The sequence below is a fragment of the Schistocerca serialis genome, chromosome 1 (genome assembly GCF_023864345.2).
Source record: "Schistocerca serialis cubense isolate TAMUIC-IGC-003099 chromosome 1, iqSchSeri2.2, whole genome shotgun sequence".
NCBI lineage: Eukaryota > Metazoa > Arthropoda > Insecta > Orthoptera > Acrididae > Schistocerca > Schistocerca serialis.
The window spans coordinates 567,199,847-567,221,166 of NC_064638.1; the positions used below are offsets into that span (position 1 = coordinate 567,199,847).

The 21,320-nt window shown below is 39.2% G+C and overlaps 1 protein-coding gene across 5 annotated transcripts in view; it reads right to left on the minus strand.

Moving 5' to 3' along the window:
* The window catches only part of LOC126475985 (protein abrupt-like), a 270,298-nt gene that overhangs the window by 242,256 nt on the left and 6,722 nt on the right, over window positions 1–21,320 (minus strand). For all 5 annotated transcript variants that reach the window (XM_050103511.1, XM_050103507.1, XM_050103510.1 and 2 more), the window contains exon 2: window positions 255–447. In XM_050103511.1, the coding sequence (XP_049959468.1) occupies window positions 255–447 (193 nt within the window). The remainder of the gene's footprint in view (window positions 1–254; window positions 448–21,320) is intronic.

Sequence of the window (21,320 nt, forward strand, 5' to 3'; positions counted from 1 at the left end):
AGTTGACTATTTCTCATTTCTGTTACATAACACACCATAAATTTTATTACAATTGGGCCACTGAGTCAAAATGTGCTACAGTCACTCCAATTACCTTCTGACATAATTCTGCAGTCACTGATAACATTTCAACACTGTAGGATGAATTATAATCTACAAATACCACAGACTACTTTGCAAAATAAATCCATACCTAATATTTCCAGATTAAGTGAAATTTTATAAAATCGTAAAGGTCCTCAATAGTATTTCACCTTGAAAAGTTCCTTGAAGTAAGGACTACAAGCTGATAATACAACTTTATGTGCTTTTAGACGCTGTCCCTCACAAGCCAATGTCACATCCACAAAGTCTTCTTCATCACGTAATGCCTCAAACTGGGATGTTATGTTCATCTGGAAGTTATTCCAGCGTAGACAGAATTGCTGCTCATCTGCCATTGTTGAACTGCAGAAAAAAATCACTCTTTAAGACACTACATCAGGTAAGTTAAGCATTAATTAACAATCAATGAAAATAAAGTTCATATTCATTTCCACACAAATGCAGCTTCAATTTGCATTCAACATGTATTTCTCCTTTCACACTCCTAACAGCGAGGCATTTCTGCACTGTGAAGACTACACATCTAGAGATCACAACAAGATTCATATTAAAATTTTATGTTGAGATTGACACACACACCTTCTGCTCTATTTTCTAATCATTAGCCTACTTGCATGTTTGACACTTTCTAAACCTCCTATATACAATTTGATAAATAGGGACTTTTGACTGTCTCGAATTGGATTTCACTTTACTACCTTCAAAACAATGAGGCATGCGCCATTTCTTGAAATATTACACTCTGGTTTCAACAAAAGAACTGTAAGAGGGGAGGGGATGTTTATAAAATCTACACTTGAAATTCCAAAACGTGTAGTCAATAGTGTGATCACACATTAAAGAATGAAGACAGCTCCAAACCAGATTTCCATATGTTGACTCTGAATGGAATTTCTCAGTTTTGACATTACTGCATTCAGCCACACACATTTTTGCAACTCTAAAAACGAGCAAGAGATCAACTTTGCCCCATGATTTTCTGTGCAGACTGTTTTTATTTTTTTATTTTTTCAGCTTTGATAAATTTGAATGAATTTCTATACTGACCTATACTGACTGCTGTTCAAAGACATCACACAGGGTCCAGAAACCCGTCAGCCACATTATGCCATTTTGCATGGAGACATATAAGTACTGGTCATAACCCACTTATTGCATATGTGTGTGTGTGTGTGTGTGTGTGTGTGTGTTATTTTTGTAGACATTGTAACCTGCACTCTCACAAAATGAAGTCCACAAAAATATAAATCACTTTGGCTCTCAAACACTGTTTATTGTGCATGCTACTGTGCAAGTGCAAGTTGCCCATTGCAAGCAGTTATATTTTCTAACCAATCAGCCCTCTCTCTCTCTCTCTCTCTCTCTCTCTCTCTCTCTTAAAAAAAAAAAAATAAAAGATGAGGCATCAGTCCATTTTTTGGACTTAGTATGTCTGAAAAGCAGACAATGACAAAGATATGTTACATGTTGCAGGATTCAAGTTAGCTTTTTACACCTGTGGAGAAAATATGGAGAAAGGAGGGATTGCCACATTCATCAGCAGAAACTGTTTTAATTTCAAGAATACTGATATTAATTAATTTTGCTCAGAGCAGCACTTAGAAGCTTAAGCATAAGAATTAGAATTTCATAGCAAGTTCTTTACAATAGTAAGTATATACAGAGCACCATACGAAAACTTTAAACTCTTCATTAAAAATCTGGAAGCTCACATAAAAAAAAGGAAACCTTGGTTGCTGGTGATTTTAAAGTAGATTTATTGAATCAGTAACACTGTCTTTCCATTAATTCCTGCTGTGAACTTTGCAATTAGGATATGTGAATGCTCCGAGACTGCTATTGATAATATCTTTGTAGAAAAATCAAGGCAAACAGCACATATCACAAAACCAGTACTAAATAGGCTATCTGATCATCACATGCAGCATATTCTGCCAAACGCTGAAACTTGTCAGTACAAAAAATCTATTAAATCTGAGTACAGAAGGGTAATAAATCAGTCAAAACTTGAGAATTTTAGGAGAGTACTCAAAGACATGAACTGTATAGATTTTTACAATACTTGTGACTCAAATGAAAAATACAAAGCATTCATAAATAACTGTACTTCCTCTTTTGAAAATGATTTTCTCCTAAAGGTAACTCAAATAACACAGAAGTCTAAAAATAAACCACGGATTACACAAGGAATAAGAATCATGTGGGACAAAAAGGAGACTGTATCTACTATCTGCAAACACCTCTGATGTTAACGTTGTAATGCATTACAAAGAATACTGCAAAATATTGAAGCAAGTAATACGGAAATCTAAGCGGCTTTATAATGAGAAAAAAATAATTACATCAGATAACGAAATAAAAACTATATGGGATATAGTGAAGACAGAGACACATGGACCCAAAAAGGAAGAGAAACAGAGAGCTGGAAAAATAAATGAGACATTGGTAACAAGAGCATGTAGTGTTGCAAACCTCTTAAACAGGTACTTGTGTTACTGACAGGTTAGGGTTATCAGGTTCAGTTAACAGTGCAATGGAATATCTGAGACAAGTCTTTACTAATAACTTCAGCAGAACGGAAATGACACTTACATCTCCCAAAGTAGCATCCATCATAAAATCTTTAAAATCAAAGTATTCTAGTGGTTACGACAACATTTCAATGAAGTTACTCAAAGAGTGCTCAAGTGAGTTGAGTTCTGTCTTAAGTTATTTGTGTAATCAATCTCTTCTCAGCGGAACATTTCCAGACTGGTTAAAATATGCTGAAGTTAAGACTCTTTAAAAGAAGGGTGATAAAGAGATACCATCTAATTATAAACTGATTTCTATTTTGTGGCTTTTTCAAACATATTTGAAAGGGTTGCATTTAAATATCTCCTTAAGCATCTGATTGCATATAATATATTGTCCAAGTCACAGTTTAGGTTGTCTGAAACAGATAAAGCTATTTACACGAACAGTGAGAATGTACGTAAGTCATTAGACAACAGAATAGATACTACTGGCATTTTGTGACCTTGCAAAAGCCTTTGACTGTGTGAATCACAGCATCCTCTTAAATAAATTAGAATATTATGGAGTTACCAACAGTGGGGCGAAATGATTTGAGTTTTACCTAACTAACAGGAAACGAAGGGCGTTGTTGCGAAATACCTGTGGAGCAAGCAATCAGTCTTAGTGTGGTGTTCCTCAAGGTTCCATCTTTGTGTACATTAATAGCCTCTCATTTATTACAGTGCCACTAAATTTGTTTTGTTTGCAAATGACACAAACATTGCAGTAAATAGCAAGTCATGTATAGATATAATGGAAGGAAACATTCCACGTGGGAAAAATTATATATAAAAACAAAGATGAGGTGACTTACCGAACAAAAGCGCTGGCAGGTCGATAGATACACAAACAAACACAAACACACACACAAAATTCAAGCTTTCGCAACATTCAAGCTTTCGCAACAAACTGTTGCCTCATCAGGAAAGAGGGAAGGAGAGGGGAAGACGAAAGGAAGTGGGTTTTAAGGGAGAGGGTAAGGAGTCATTCCAATCCCGGGAGCGGAAAGACTTTTACAACATATGAAGACATGCAAATCGAAGAGTGTGACAGTGTTAAATTTCTGGGATTACAAGTTGATAATACATTAACTTGGGAAGGGCATACCACAGCATTGCTGGAGCGCCTAAACAAGTCTGTATTTGCAGTGAGAATGATGTCTGATTTAGGAGACTAAATACAAAAAAGTTTCATACTTCACTCACTTTCATTCTATTACGTCATTTGGGATCAAATTCTGGAGTAACTCAACAAACCAAGCAAAAGCTTTTAATGTGCAAAAGCATGTAATAAGACTCATTTTTGGTGCAGCTTCAAGAATATCCTATAGAAACCAGTTCAAGGAACTTGGTATTCTAACCACCACATCTCAGTATATTTATTCCTTAATGAAATTTGTTGCAAGTAATGTGTGTCTATTTCCCACCAATAGCTCAAAACATAGTATCAATACTAGGAGTATGAACAATCTACATAAAAACCTAAAATTACTTAACTTGTTAAAATAAAATGGGCCTAATGTACAGGAACACACATTGCCAATAAATTTCCAGCAACCATTAAAAACTTCCCCCCCATGAACCATGGACCTTGTCGTTGGTGGGGAGGCTTGCGTGCCTCAGCGATACAGATAGCCGTACCGTAGGTGCAACCACAACGGAGGGGTATCTGTTGAGAGGCCAGACAAACGTGTGGTTCCTGAAGAGGGGCAGCAGCCTTTTCAGTAGTTGCAAGGGCAACAGTCTGGATGATTGACTGATCTGGCCTTGTAACAATAACCAAAACGGCATTGCCGTGCCGGTACTGCGAACGGCTGAAAGCAAGGGGAAACTACAGCCGTAATTTTTCCCGAGGGCATGCAGCTTTACTGTATGGATAAATGATGATGGCGTCCTCTTGGGTAAAATATTCCGGAGGTAAAATAGTCCCCCATTCGGATCTCCGGGCGGGGACTACTCAAGAGGATGTCGTTATCAGGAGAAAGAAAGCTGGCGTTCTACGGATCGGAGCGTGGAATGTCAGATCCCTTAATCGGGCAGGTAGGTTAGAAAATTTAAAAAGGGAAATGGATAGGTTGAAGTTAGATATAGTGGGAATTAGTGAAGTTCGGTGGCAGGAGGAACAAGACTTCTGGTCAGGTGACTACAGGGTTATAAACACAAAATCAAATAGGGGTAATGCAGGAGTAGGTTTAATAATGAATAGGAAAATAGGAATGCGGGTAAGCTACTACAAACAGAACAGTGAACGCATTATTATGGCCAAGATAGATACGAAGCCCACACCTACTACAGTAGTACAAGTTTATATGCCAACTAGCTCTGCAGATGACGAAGAAATTGAAGAAATGTATGATGAAATAAAAGAAATTATTCAGATTGTGAAGGGAGACGAAAATTTAATAGTCATGGGTGACTGGAATTCGAGTGTAGGAAAAGGGAGAGAAGGAAACATAGTAGGTGAATATGGATTGGGGGACAGAAATGAAAGAGGAAGCCGCCTGGTGGAATTTTGCACAGAGCACAACATAATCATAACTAACACTTGGTTTAAGAATCATGAAAGAAGGTTGTATACATGGAAGAACCCTGGAGATACTAAAAGGTATCAGATAGATTATATAATGGTAAGACAGAGATTTAGGAACCAGGTTTTAAATTGTAAGACATTTCCAGGGGCAGATGTGGACTCTGACCACAATCTATTGGTTATGACCTGTAGATTAAAACTGAAGAAACTGCAAAAAGATGGGAATTTAAGGAGATGGGACCTGGATAAACTAAAAGAACCAGAGGTTGTACAGAGATTCAGGGAGAGCATAAGGGAGCAACTGACAGGAATGGGGGAAATAAATACAGTAGAAGAAGAATGGGTAGCTTTGAGGGATGAAGTAGTGAAGGCAGCAGAGGATCAAGTAGGTAAAAAGACGAGGGCTAGTAGAAATCCTTGGGTAACAGAAGAAATATTGAATTTAATTGATGAAAGGAGAAAATATAAAAATGCAGTAAGTGAAACAGGCAAAAAGGAATACAAACGTCTCAAAAATGAGATCGACAGGAAGTGCAAAATGGCTAAGCAGGGATGGCTAGAGGACAAATGTAAGGATGTAGAGGCCTATCTCACTAGGGGTAAGATAGATACCGCCTACAGGAAAATTAAAGAGACCTTTGGAGATAAGAGAACGACTTGTATGAATATCAGGAGCTCAGATGGAAACCCAGTTCTAAGCAAAGAAGGGAAAGCAGATAGGTGGAAGGAGTATATAGAGGGTCTATACAAGGGCGATGTACTTGAGGACAATATTATGGAAATGGAAGAGGATGTAGATGAAGATGAAATGGGAGATATGATACTGCGTGAAGAGTTTGACAGAGCACTGAAAGACCTGAGTCGAAACAAAGCCCCCGGAGTAGACAATATTCCACTGGAACTACTGACGGCCGTGGGAGAGCCAGTCCTGACAAAACTCTACCATCTGGTGAGGAAGATGTATGAGACAGGCGAAATACCCTCAGACTTCAAGAAGAATATAATAATTCCAATCCCAAAGAAAGCAGGTGTTGACAGATGTGAAAATTACCGAACTATCAGCTTAATAAGTCACAGCTGCAAAATACTAACACGAATTCTTTACAGACGAATGGAAAAACTAGTAGAAGCCAACCTCGGGGAAGATCAGTTTGGATTCCGTAGAAACACTGGAACACGTGAGGCAATACTGACCTTATGACTTATCTTAGAAGAAAGATTAAGGAAAGGCAAACCTACGTTTCTAGCATTTGTAGACTTAGAGAAAGCTTTTGACAATGTTGACTGGAATACTCTCTTTCAAATTCTGAAGGTGGCAGGGGTAAAATACAGGGAGCGAAAGGCTATTTACAATTTGTACAGAAACCAGATGGCAGTTATAAGAGTTGAGGGACATGAAAGGGAAGCAGTGCTTGGGAAGGGAGTAAGACAGGGTTGTAGCCTCTCCCCGATGTTGTTCAATCTGTATATTGAGCAAGCAGTAAAGGAAACAAAAGAAAAATTCGGAGTAGGTATTAAAATTCATGGAGAAGAAATAAAAACTTTGAGGTTCGCCGATGACATTGTAATTCTGTCAGAGACAGCAAAGGACTTGGAAGAGCAGTTGAATGGAATGGACAGTGTCTTGAAAGGAGGATATAAGATGAACATCAACAAAAGCAAAACAAGGATAATGGAATGTAGTCTAATTAAGTCGGGTGATGCTGAGGGAATTAGATTAGGAAATGAGGCACTTAAAGTAGTAAAGGAGTTTTGCTATTTGGGGAGCAAAATAACTGATGATGGTCGAAGTAGAGAGGATATAAAATGTAGGCTGGCAATGGCAAGGAAAGCGTTTCTGAAGAAGAGAAATTTGTTAACATCCAGTATTGATTTAAGTGTCAGGAAGTCATTTCTGAAAGTATTTGTATGGAGTGTAGCCATGTATGGAAGTGAAACATGGACGATAAATAGTTTGGACAAGAAGAGAATAGAAGCTTTCGAAATGTGGTGCTACAGAAGAATGCTGAAGATTAGATGGGTAGATCACATAACTAATGAGGAAGTATTGAATAGGATTGGGGAGAAGAGAAGTTTGTGGCGCAACTTGACCAGAAGAAGGGATCGGTTGGTAGGACATGTTCTGAGGCATCAAGGGATCACCAATTTAGTATTGGAGGGGAGCGTGGAGGGTAAAAATTGTAGAGGGAGACCAAGAGATGAATACACTAAGCAGATTCAGAAGGATGTAGGTTGCAGTAGGTACTGGGAGATGAAAAAGCTTGCACAGGATAGAGTAGCATGGAGAGCTGCATCAAACCAGTCTCAGGACTGAAGACCACAACAACAACAACATTAAAAACTTGGTTCCAGATAAAGCACAGCTTAACAGAGTTTGAGAGACTTTTCGATAAGCAGCTCCTTCTACTCTGTAGATGAATATCTTAACAGAGACTGTCAGACCAGCTTCAGTAAAAATGTCTGCTTTCAAAGGAAGTCTTTGGCATTGTTATGGTTGTAATAGTGTCATCTTTTGGTTGGGTTGGCTTGTTTGGGGGAGGAGACCAGACAGCAAGGTCATCAGTCTCATTGGATTAGGGAAGGATGGGGAAAGATGTCGGCTGTGCCCTTTCAAAGGAACAATCCCGGCATTTGCCTGGAGCGATTTAGGGAAATCACGGAAAACCTAAATCAGGATGGCTGGGCGCGGAATCGAACCGTCATCCTCCCTAATGCGAGTCCAGTGTGCTAACCACTGTGCCACCTCACTCGGTCGCCATCTTTGTATATGTACTTGCATGCGGTGAAACTTCTTTGGAAATTTTACATCAGTTGGGAAGAAAAAGCGAAAGCTGATGTAAAATTTACCTTAGCGTGACCTAGCTCTCTGAAGATGAACCTGTCAGTTCAAAACCCAGTAAAAATGCTATTTAAATAAATAAATAGTATTGTAAAAGGTGGTTTGTTGCTCTTATCTTCAATGTAAGAGTCAACCTATATTTTGTACACAGCCATGGGCTTAGAATGTCAGTTTTCAACAAAATAGCAATCTCATCATTTCCATGTCCTTTTGTTTCTTAGGCTTTATGTGAAAAACATAGTCACGTGTAAATGATTTCGTGTGATACATTCAGTTTTAAAGCTGTCAGTTCTACGGCCAGAAGGAAAGGTAGTAGTGCCTCATAAAAGTGACAATATCAATTTTTATCTAAAGAAGAGTCATTTTTTGCTTTTGGTTTCTTGCAAAGAGCTACAATTTCTAAACTACAGAACAATATAAATTCAAGATTTTGTTACGTCAGTTGATTCACTTCTATGACAAGGGAAATGTGATACATGGAGCTCTTCCGTTAGACCCGATAAGATGGAATATTCAAAGAAAATTATTGTATAGAAACTCAGGACCCACTAATGTCTACAGTTGAAAATTCTACTATTTAATTTACTGAATAAATTTGTTTTCTGTTTTATCTTCCAAAACATGATTATGACAGGTTTTAGCAGTTGTAATTCACTGTCATAGACACTGATCTTGGCTGCAGATGATCACTGCTTTAATTGGGTGTGCCTTTTCACCTTGCTCTTAAATCTAGTAATGCAAATGTGTAAATATGTTCACTCAATTTTTCTTTTGCTCTGACATATATCAAAACTTTTCCCTCAGATATGACCATTAAATCATCAGAAAAAATGTTTTATTCTACGCTATAGCAACTTGGAATTTTACATTAGGTGCTTAGTCAAGTTTCTTTGTCCTCCCTTCAATAGAGATATGCAAAATCAATTTGGAGATACCCCACAATACTGATTACATTCTTTGAATGCTGAAAATGTTAAAATAAGAAAGGATCGTTGGCTGGAAGTGCTCCCCTCATGATCTATAGGAGTAACCTTGGATGCATGCGAGTGCTTGTAGTCATTTTGCTGTCTTTTTACTTACATTCTACTCATTAATGGCAGCACAAGAACTCTGGACAATGTCTTAGAGAAATAATTAGCACGTCCAGAAAAGCAGACAGATCTTCAAATGTTATTGGAAACATGGGAATGCAGTTTCGGAATTAAGTGCTAGATCAGTAACACAATATCACAAGACAAGTATGAATGGGATACAACTGCACTTGCAACACAGAGAAAATGGCATAGGATGCAGATTACAATTTATATGGAAATTAGACTGGGTGATTGGTTCGTGGTTAAGTGACTAAATAGTGAGGTCACAAGTAGCGCCTGTATCAAGAGATATTTCATCTGGAGTTAATCCTGTCAGTCAGAAATTTGATTGAATTATGAAAGAACTTAGGTGTTGTAAAACTGTGGCATTGAAAGCAATACCGATGGCAGAGCTGAGAAATTAAAGAGAAGTAGAAGTATTTGGGTTGGGTTAGTAAGTACATCAGACCAGACAAGGGGTCTCCCAGGGCTCATCTACAGGGAGAGAAATTCCACCTGTATCTGACCCCCTGCCAACCTAATAAAGGGCAAAGGAAGTTACAAGGCAAATAATGTTTTCTAGCCAAACGATGCATAATAGTAAAAGTGAGAAGAAAACTTAATAGGCAAAAGTAGGATGATGATGATAAAATAAGGTGGGCGAATAACCAGTTCAGCAAGGAGGTGCGGAGAGGTGAGTGACCCCAAGCCTCTGTATACAACAGGAAACGACTCACTCCTGATCCATTAGAGGCGAAGCCGTAAAGAACACCACCCACCAATCATCAGAGTGCCATCCCTACAATATGGTACAGGAGAAAAATGGGGCTAACCACATCTAAAAACAATTAAAACAAGAGTAAAAGAGAGATGAACAAGGTAGCTGGCAAACGAGGCAGATCAAGGGTTCCCCACACTCAGAATGCAGTGCAAGATGACCCAACCTTAACCACCCTGTCCCTGCCCCCAAAGTATTTTCATTATAATTAATTTAGAAAGCTCCACTCCAGTTGTAATAATGTTAGTTAAGCCATGACCGGTCTTTAAAATCCCGTCTTCAGTTGTATGAAATTATTGTATTTGGTAATACACAATCAATGCAAGAGTTCCAATCATTGCATGTGGGCAGAAATTGTCACACTGGACTACCAAACAGTAGGAGCACCAACCACAGGGTGAGTCACTAGAAATTAAAACACTGTTGATGGAGGTCTGTTTAATACACCATAAGATTCTGTCATAGCTATCAGCCCTACCATAAAAACACTAGATGTTCCTGGCAACAAATGTTCTTCCTGACCAGCGGAAGTGTACAGAGTACATTCCATCCTATCCACAGTTTTACAAGTGTAAGCATACATGACAGAAGCACTCCAGTACTTCTGCAGAACAGAGATACAGATATCAAAAGGTCAAGGGGGCAACTGAAATTTGAGGGCCCTGAAATAACTCTGTCCTAATTTGTGGTGGGTGTACTAACCAAGGGGGAAGGAGTGTGCGAAAAATATGGGGAGCACATTCTAATTGGATACAGTGGAGGTTGCGGCTGTGGACCTCAAGGTGCATACCAGCTGAAAATCCCATCCCACCCAAGGGTGGATGTCAGGTGGTTGATACCCCTTGTATACAGAAATAATGTGATAAGTTGAATGATTGGGAAATCGTTAAATGGTGATTACATGAGTTGGTACCATCAGAACTGAAGAGGTAAACTCTCTGCGTTAGCAAGGAGGCTATCTACATGACTAGTCCAGAAGGCTACAGTGACCAGTCTTACAATTATGGACTAGGACCAATAATTTCAAAGCTGAATGTGCCACTGAGCCATAAACTTGGCAATCATAGTCCAATCAGGATGAGATCAGGGCCGAAAGCAGTGCGATTCGCACCCCAAGTGTGGGCAGGGAAATCCAGGGTGTTAAGCTTTCACGTGAACCCAGTCTTCAGTTGATGAATTGGGCAACCACGTCAGTTTTTTACGAGAGAAGTCCCAAATATTAGGACCATGTAACAACATCAAAGTGTTTTGTACCCAAACAGAGGTCTGGGTCAGGATGGGCCACGATATGAGACAGAAATATACGATTTGTGTTTTTGCAGGAGAGAACTGCAAGCCAAGAAAACGGACCCAAATGGAGGGCCTTTGGATTATGTCATCGAACTGGTGTTCAGCCACAGCTACGGACTGGAGCTGCACCAAATGCAAAAGTTGTTGACATATGGCGCAGAGATGCTCACTGGTCTGATGGAGCTCACTAGTGTATTAATGGCGATGAGCAAGAGAATAACACTCAGCACGAATCACTGCAGAATGGTGTTCTCTTAGGTTTGTCGGGAGCTGAGTAATATATCAACTCCAACCTGAAACAACTGATGGGATAAAAACTGGTGAATAAAAATTGGTAGGGAGCATTAAAATGTGTGGCACCAAGCAGTGTCTTATTACTTATGTAAGTCAAGAAGAATGTAATGAGATGTTGGCATGCAGAAAAAGCCTGTTTGATTGTTGATTACAACCTAATCAGATGGTCAATTGTAGATCATCACTTCTGGAAAACACACACTGATATGGTGACAAAAGTCCCACAATTCAAAAACCCAGCATAATTGTTGAGCTACCATCCTTCAAGCACTTTGCTGAGCATGTTGGTGAGGCTAACCGGTCATTAGCTGTTGACAGACAGGGTTTATCTGCCTGGTTTAAGGAGTGACAACACGATACCATCTCACTAATGTGAAGAAAAAACACCTTCTAGCCAAATACCATCAGAGACCCGAGTATATGAAGTCTTTGAGTAACAGTCAGAAGCTGGATCATCAGATTATGAATCAAATCGGAAACTGGGACTGTAACAAGTGATGAGTCACGAATCTGAATCAGTTACCAATTATTGGAAGATTCGAGACAGGAGATAAAAAGAGACAGATGTCTGCAACTTCTATGTGTTTGAAAGGTAGCCACGTAAGAAGATGACACAGACTCTCACGAAGTGGGTTGGGAAGTATTCAAGCAAGAAACAATGCACTGGTAGAAATATCATCATATGGAAAAGACCTGGAACAGTTAACAACTGGAAGCCCACAAGGCTACTGAGGGAGAGCCCACACTTGGGATGAAGAAGCATATATTCTTGAGGAGGAGATGAAACACTCCCAGCATTTCTTCTTACTGCTTTTGAGTAGGCAGTGAGCCCTAGCATGAACTCACTGAAAAGTATTGTGACTGTGTCGCCTGAGATGTTTCAGAGCCCTCAGGTGACCCTGAGTAGGTACTGTATGCTGTTGATCCACCATGACTTCAGTCAGCAGTGGATGGGGGCCTGTAGAAAGCAGAATGTCAGTTCCAGTTGTGTGGGTGGTCAAATCAGAGGCATCTCCCACAACCTCTTGGGTGCAACCTCACAGAGAGGGGGTAAAGGCACCAGCAGAGTTATATGGCTACCAGCTGGCTCTGCGAAGAGCCCAGTATGCCAACCTTTGCCTTGTGATCAGGGAGTGACAGGATCACCAGAAAGTGGTCACGGTTACAGAGATAATTAACATAGCAAAGCCACGAGTTGGGGAAAGAGGTCGTAAGGCTGATAGCCAAAAAGGTGCCATGTGTGACACTGAAATGAGTAGGAATAACATCACTGAGGAGACAAACATCAAGATTGGAAAGAAGATTGTCAGTCAGAAGGCCCCAACCGAATGTAGTACTTCCCCACAGGGCATGGTGCACGCTGAAATCTCCAAATAGAAGAAAAAGTGGGGGGGGGGGGGGGGGGGAATTGTTGGATTAAGGTAATAATTTCAAGGTATGCCAGTGCCCAGCCTGAGAGGAAATAAAGTGACAAGTGATTATCACTAGGTTCATTTGCCGTTGTACTGCTATTGCTTCCAGTGTGGGACAGAGGGGAATCTATTCACTGATGACATCTGTGAAAAGCAACTTACAGTGTCCTGGAGATGCTATCTCAGGACCTATATGGTTCTGACAGAACACATAGTATCCTCGAAGAGTTGGTAAATGGTCATTAGTTAAATGTATTTCTTGGAGAGAGAACACAGATCAGAGAACACAAGGAAATTAGTTTTTTTGTTCTGGGAGGTGACAGAAATATCTATTGCAGTTCCATCAGTTATCACATTAAGAATGTCCTGTTAAGCACAAACACACCAGGCCATATCCCAGAATCACTATCTGCCACCAGTCGGGGTTAGAACAACATCAATGAACATCAGCTGAGAGTCGGGCAGCGTGGGAGGATCTGGGATCTCCAGGGTGTTACAGAGAGTAATGCATGGGACTGAGTAGGGTTCACCACTTTAATTAAGATGGAAACACGGCATAATTTACTAAAGAAAGAAATTTCTCCAACTTCGCTTTCAATATCCTCCACAGTGAACACTGGCTTAGTAGAGAGACCGGAGCCCCCCCCCCCCCCCCCCAATCAATTTGTCCACGTGCAAAGTGCAAACCAGAAAATTGAGGGAAGTAAGTTTCTGCAAGACACTTCATTTTGCCTTCCTCCCATGGTGTGGCCTACGAGGGCAAGTTCCTACTAAAAAACTTCGGTCTGTCTGAAGGGACTGCCAGAGTCTCTTGCCCACCTAGTGATAACTTAAAGTCTTTAATGGTGATAAATATTTGCCCTGATGCCTACTCTGAATGACAGTTTTTTTGCATTCCCTGTATAGTCAGACAGCTACAACCAAGTAGGTACAAATGGACTTGCTACCATGCTGAATATTGTACAAACTATGCCTCACAGCCAGCCAATTTTGAAATAACAGAGGAGAAACCCATATGTGGGTCCCAAACATAAGTCAACCAAAAAACTTACTGTAAAATAATGAAACAGAGTGGGAAAATCCATGTCAACATCCTATGAGCAAGTTAAGTCTCCAGCAGGGATTCTGTCCTAGAGAAAGCCTGAGAAAAGATATAGAGTAACATCGCAGCACAGGAAAGGGAGAAGTACAGCAATGGCTTGGAGCCTCATGTTCACTGCACACGTACTCGCAGAAGAATTGTCAGACGCCTGAGGGCATTTGGGAATTAGACACATGGCACAGGCAAAATAATGGATAAAGCACGCAACAGAAAAAAAAAATCATTACCCACTACTATGACAAGAGAGAATGTAGCTGCCACGGAAGTAACAGGATACTGACTCTAAAAATTAAGCTTAGTGACATGGAAGTTCACAGTCAAATACGTCAATAAAAGTGGATACAGTATCTTCACTGTTATATACACTGACGAGCCAAAGAAACTGTCTATCATGTAGGGCCCCCACGAGCATGCAGAAGTGCCATAAACATGGCATGGCATGGCATGGACTCAACTAATGTCTGAAGTAGTGCAGGAGGGAATTGACACTATGAATCCTGCTGGTCTGTCCATAAATTCATAAGAGTACGACTGAGCGGAGGTCTCTTCTGAACAGCACATTGCAAGGCATCCCAGATATGCTCAATAATGTTCATGTCTAGGGAGTTTGGTAGCCAACAGAGGTGTTTCAACTCAGAAGAGTGTTCCTGGAGCCACTCAGCAGCAATTCTGGGCCTGTGGGGTGCCACAAGTCTGTCGGAATGCACAATGGACATGAATGCATGCAAGTGGTCAGACAGGATGCTTACATATGTGTCACCTATCAGTCATATCTAGAGGTATCAGGGGTTCCATATCATTCCTACTGCACATTCCCCACACCATTACAGAGCCTCCACCAGCTTGAATAGTCTCCTGCCGACATGCAATGTAAAGCTTTGCGTCTTGTGGTCATCAAGAGTACAAGAGTGGGCCTTCGGCCCCGAAAGCTCATATAGATGATGTTTCGTTGAGTGGTTCGTACACTGACACTTGTTGATGGCCCAGCACTGAGATCTGAAGCAATTTGCAGAAGGTTTGCACTTCTGTGATGTTGAATGATTATCTTCAGTCATTGTTGGTCCTGTTCTTGCAAGTTCGTTCTCCGGCCGCAGCACTGTCTGAGATTCCAGGTTTTACTGGATTCCTGGTATTCACAGTACACTCATGAAATGATTGTACGGGAAAATCGCCACTTCTTCACTCATTCGGAGATGCTGTGCCCCATTGTTCATTTGCCGACTGTAACACCATGTTCAAACTCAATTAAATCTTGATCAGCAATAATCAATCTAATAAATGCACCAGATACTTGTCTTATATAGGCACTGCCGACTGCAGCACCGTATTCTGCCTGTTTACATATCTCTGTATTTGAATATGCATGTCTACACCAGTTCCTTTGGCACTTCAGTGTACATTTATAAGAAAAACTAAAAAAAATGTCAAAACTGAATTCCAGAGTCTATGAATTACACTGCATGTTCTGGGCAGCCATAATATTTTTAATATATTATAAACTTCACATAAAAACAACACAGCCATCAAATCATAGTGTCTTTATAGTGCTGAGATAATCACAAAAAAGAAAAAGACAGAAAGAAACACTGAAAAAATTTAGAAGACAGAACACAATTTCTGGTCCAAATTATGTTGAAGAAGGAACAGAAAGACTAAAAGCAAATACAGGAACTGGGAAGTATAGCAACATTCATTTGATATGAAAAGACACAGGCTAAAATTCTAAAAACATATTAAAAGAATGGAACCAATCAGACTAAGTAGAAAGAGTGGAATTCTATGGAAGTTGCAGGACCATCCCATGTCAAGCCATGCAGACCATCTCATCCACTATCACAAGTCTAGATGAAACTGTCCTTATTTATTCAACCTATGGATATAAATAATTGTATCATATTTTAGCATTTTATAAAACAATTCCTGCTGAAACTTGGAACATAAATAACCCTTTTTTACATTTGTGTGAAATTTGGTTGTAATATGCTCTACAGTATAAGGTTTTTTTTTTTAAATGGAACACTTCATACCTTTAAGAAAACTGTCCGGGTAGGAATAAAAAAGTGTACTTACATTTTTTTTTATTTAAAAAAGTAAAAGACATGGTTTACCATTACATTGAATATTACGTAAAGGGAAAGGAATTATCTCTAAAAATTTGTTTTGCAAAATATTCCCCAAAGCATAAGCTGTCACTTGGAAAAATAAAATTAAAGCATTTTTGTTACTTTGTTACTTTTATTTTTTGTAACAAATAAATGTTTGAATTTTTATTTGAGAACCTACAAGAAACCACTGAAATTTCGGAGGTCCTGGATAATATAATAAAAAATTTTAAATTAGTTTTAAAAGAAACAGCCTCAACCGATAAAATTTTTAAAGAGCTCAAATGTCTTCATATTCTTAGATGACACTACCTACAGGAGATATAATTTCTAACAGTGACATGTTTGTTCCATGAAATTTCAGGGGGGATGCCAGATGTCCATAACTTGCTGCCACAATATTTCAGCACGATGTCTTCAGATGAATACTGGCAAAAATACGCCGGGCTCCTCTATTTAAGACTTTTTAAGAGCTCAGCATATTTTTGCCAGTATTCACCAGAAGCTGGCCAGAAAACTGTGCCAAAATATCCTAGCAGCAAGTTACGGACTTCTGGCACTTCACATGAAATTTCATGTAACAATCTGGAGAGAAAGTTCTTAAAATTCACACTTAGCATAAGTTCTTTTGAAAAATGTTATGTTTACCCAGTTTATGTATCTGGACATTCAACAACAACCATATGCTGCAGAGTGAAAATCTCATTCTGGAAACATCCCCCAGGCTGTGGCTAAGCCTTGTCTCCGCTATATCCTTTCTTTCAGGAGTGCTAGTTCTGCAAGGTTCGCAGGAGAGCTTCTGTAAAGTTTGGAAGGTAGGAGACGAGATACTGGCAGAAGTAAAGCTGTGAGTACCGAGCGTGAGTCGTGCTTCGGTAGCTCAGTTGGTAGAGCACTTGCCCGCGAAAGGCAAAGGTCCCGAGTTCGAGTCTCGGTCGGGCACACAGTTTTAATATGGCAGGAATTTTCATATCAGCGGACACTCCGCTGCAGAGTGAAAATCTCATTCTGGTGAACCACATGAGTACTGGAAACTGGGAAAGTGTCCTCTCATTTGTGCCAAAGGAATGCCGCTATAGGTCTTTAAGGATGCATAAATAATATTGAAACATGTTCTGCTGTATTTAGTTCAATGATTACACAATTGCTGGGTACGGACTTGCTGGTTGATAACACAGGGAACAATTTACATCAAGGTACAAAGAAGAGACATTCAGCTGCTAACTATTCTTGTGTCACTGAACTACTTTGAAAGTTTCTGAGCACTTAGCATGGTTTGCTGGCATAGAATCTTTTAAATAAAAGTGTTTCTTAGCATAACCAAGCCTAAAAAAGGGGAACTAACTTAAACCCATACTAACTGATTTAGGAACAAATTTTTACTAAGGGGATGAACAATCTAGAGATCTATCAGTTATAAAGGATGTCTGAAGCAAAGAGGAAAATCATATTTATTTATTACTTTATAAATAAATAAATAAAATTTTATTTTAAATTCAGTGCATTAGTATTTGTAAAATGATTCTTTTATATAGTGTACATTAAAAAATGACGATCTTTCCACTTGGGACCTGTTGAATAGTACATTACCTAACTTGTTTTAGTTGTAAATATTTGTCATGTAGTGTTGTTTTTCTGACATGTTCTACATCCTGGATGACCCCCTTACTACAGATCAATTGGAATGAAAGCAAATCTAATCTAATCTAATGAATAATAAATCTAGATTTTTAGGCAATTTACTTAAAAATTATTCCAATTATATTGAATATCTACACAATAAAGTACTTTTTCCTGTGTTGGGTTCACTTACCCCGAAGTGGTGTGTTTTAACAGGTGTTAATCGTACCTTCTTAGTACGTCTTAGCCATTCATCATAGCATAATTTTATTAATCAACACAGTAGCATTTGAAGAAAGCTATAAAGATCAAACAAAAATGATATTATGTGAAAATGTGACAGAGTTGTAATGAATGCCCTCCAATAGAAACACTAGTACAGTAACTGCGATGAAGATGAGTGAAAATTACTTTTACTATCCACGACAAAACCAGTGATAACACTGGACATCTGACTCTTGCACTGTACATATTATTACAATTAATCTAAAAAAATGTAATGTAAGATTACTTAAGTGTCTTGGCATTATATCTGATGATGTGAAACAATGTGTGTATGGTCCACAAAATGCAAGAACTGTGCCTGAATTCATCACAGAAACATACGCCAATCCTTTAAAAAAAAAAAAAAAAAAAAAAAAAAAAATTGTGATGGCTCTGCAGGATAATAAAAAAATATTTTAATTTTATAAACTTATGTCTTCATCAAAATTATTTTAATATCAGAACCGAGTGGTCACTCTGCAACTAGTCACAGAAAAATTGAGAAGGGTTAAAAGAATTCGTAAAAGGAAATTTTACCAAGACACTTAGGAAACCAAATACTATCTGCATCAAATTTGCTTCAGTTTTATAATGTTAATATTACCAAAGTTAAGTTTTATTTTATTCAAGAAGAATCTATAAATCAAATACACTTTGATTTTGCAGAATTTCAAACTTCACTAAAGTTTCCAGGAGTTTAAGCCATTATATTGTTTAAGGAAAGCAAGAGGAGGGAGTATCAATAGTGATGTGGAGCTCACCTTCAAACCTAATTTATGGAATAAATTACTATCTTTTGTTAGAAAAGATAATCTGATCCCATCAATCCATGTAGCCTGCAAATATTTCAATATGTGGTGCAATGATGTTACCATATAATTTATGCATCCTTCAGGACCTTCGCTGCCATTCACTTGGCCCAAATGAGAAGATATTTGCCTAGTTCCCTTTACTAGCACTCTTGATGTTATTGAGAGGATATTTGCCTAGTTCCCTTTACTATAGCACTCTTGATGTTATTGAACGTTCTAAAACAAACTGGAAGAACTTACCAATTTTCAAAGGAATAAAGGAATGTATGTGCTCTATTCTGAAAAAAGTTATTGTATAAATTATTCCTCCTGTAAGAAGTGATATTTAAAAAAAAAATTAATTAATTTGAGTTTCTTAAACTTAAAGTTGGTCATGATAGCTTGTTTTTATTAGTTTAATCACTTAAAATTTCAGTTATATTATTCAGGAATCATGAAATTTCAACAGCTAATTTTAGATTTTCAAGACAAAATTAGGAACAGGTGTTTGTTGGAATAAAAGACAAAAATACCATTAATTTTATTTTCCAAGCGACAGCTCATGCTTTGACTGTTATCCTGAGAAACATTTTTTTGGTTATTCTTTTTCCTTTGTGTGATATTCAATTTAAGAATGTTTGTTTTTTCTCTCTCCAGGCGTTGACAGTTTTACTTACAATCCTTATACTACAGAGTGTACAACCTCCAAATTTTACCTTCTTTGGGTAGTAAATAAAAAAATGGTAACTTTTATCCAAGTGTAAGCAAGCAACAATTTGTGTCATCACAATGTTACAAGTGGCCAAGCTTCCAAATCTAAAGTACCATAAAAAATAAACAGAGATAACAAGCTGAAATCTCGTATGGTTATTTGTCTCCACTGGGAGAACACATGAGCCAAGTTCAAATCTGAGATGTTGGTCCAGATTTTTTTTTACTGAACTGACATGGAGTAATCCTGCAGTAAAACTAAAACATTAAGCGTTGCTTCTGGGTGTTTAGCCAAGTATTTTCTATTTTATGCACAATCTTTAAATTGCAGTTTGACAGTTGGCTGGGCAGAAAAACTGAAGGCCGGAACAACTTGGTCTAATGAGCAGAAACAAACCTGGAGAATTCCCTTTGTTGCACATTTTGTGGTCCAGTGCATTGGCAGAGATGTCATTCTTTACTCAGATGATTCACATGAAAAGGTTTCCAACATGACTATGGCCACACAATGGGAATTAACAGACTTTGAATGTGATGTGGTAGTTGATGATGCTGAGCCACAAATAGGCAACACTAAAAGACTGTCAAACAAGTAAGATTTTGGTCAAAAAGGTCTTCATTGGTATTATTCTCTCTCTCTCTCTCTCTCTCTCTCTCTCTCTCACACACACACACACACACACACACACACACACACACACACACACAGACTTGGCTGCTGGGAGCAGCAGCAGTGCATGATGGGAGAATCAATCTGAGGGGTGGGGTTAGGGAAGAGGATGGGATGGGAATGGGAGAGATAGCAGGGTAGGGATGGGGAATGGTAAAGTGCTGCTTATTGAAGCATACAGGGATGGAGTGGAGTGAACATAAAGCAGCTAGGTGCAGTTGATAGGTTAGTAGGAAATTTGAGAAGTAGAATGTCTGCAGGACTGTAGTTGGAATAAAGTGCTGTGTAGTGGCGGAGAGAGAACACAGTAGGGGATATGTGGGTGTAGGACAATGACTAATGAAGGTTGAGGCCAGGTGGGTTACAGGAACGTAGAATATACTGCAGGGAGAGTTACCACATACACAATTCAGAAAAGCTGGTGTTGGTCAGCTTGCTTAGTAACTGGGTGGTCCAGCTGTTTCTTGGTCAGTTTGTCAGTGGCCATTCATGCATATAGATAGCTTGTTTGTTGTCATGCACACCTAGAATGCAGCACTGTGGTTGCGTCTTAGCTTGTAGATCACATGATTTGTTTCATAGGTAGCAGAATGTGATTCAGTTGTTCCAGCCTTGGGTGGTACTGAGTTGCGAGGGGAATGCTCCTCTGTCGCTGGATGGTGGGACTTTCGGAGGTTGACTACAGAGATAAGGCAAAGGAGATCTGTTTCTGTACATGGTTGGGAAGGTAATTACAGCCCGTGAAGACCTCAATGAGACCACTGGGGTATTTTGAGAGGGACTGCTTGTCATTATAGGTGCAATGGCCACGGGTGGCTGGGCTGTGTGGAAGGGACTTCTTTGTAAGTAATGGGTGGCAGCTGTCAAAGTGGAGGTATTGCTGGTAGATGGTAGGTTTGATATGGATGGAGGTACTGATTTAGCCATCTCTGAGGTGGATGTCAACATCAAGGAAGGTGGCTTGCTGGGTTGAGAAGGACCAGGTGAAGCAAAGGGAGGAAAAGGTGTTAAGGTTCTGGGACAGTGTGGATAGGCTGTCCTCTCCTCAATCCGGATCACTAAGATGTCATCAATGAATCTGAACCAGGTGGGGGCTTAGGACTCTTCGTGGTTAGAAAGGTTGGCATAAGATGGTGTCATGCAGGTGCCCATTGCGTCCCCTGGCTTTGTTTTTACGTGATGCC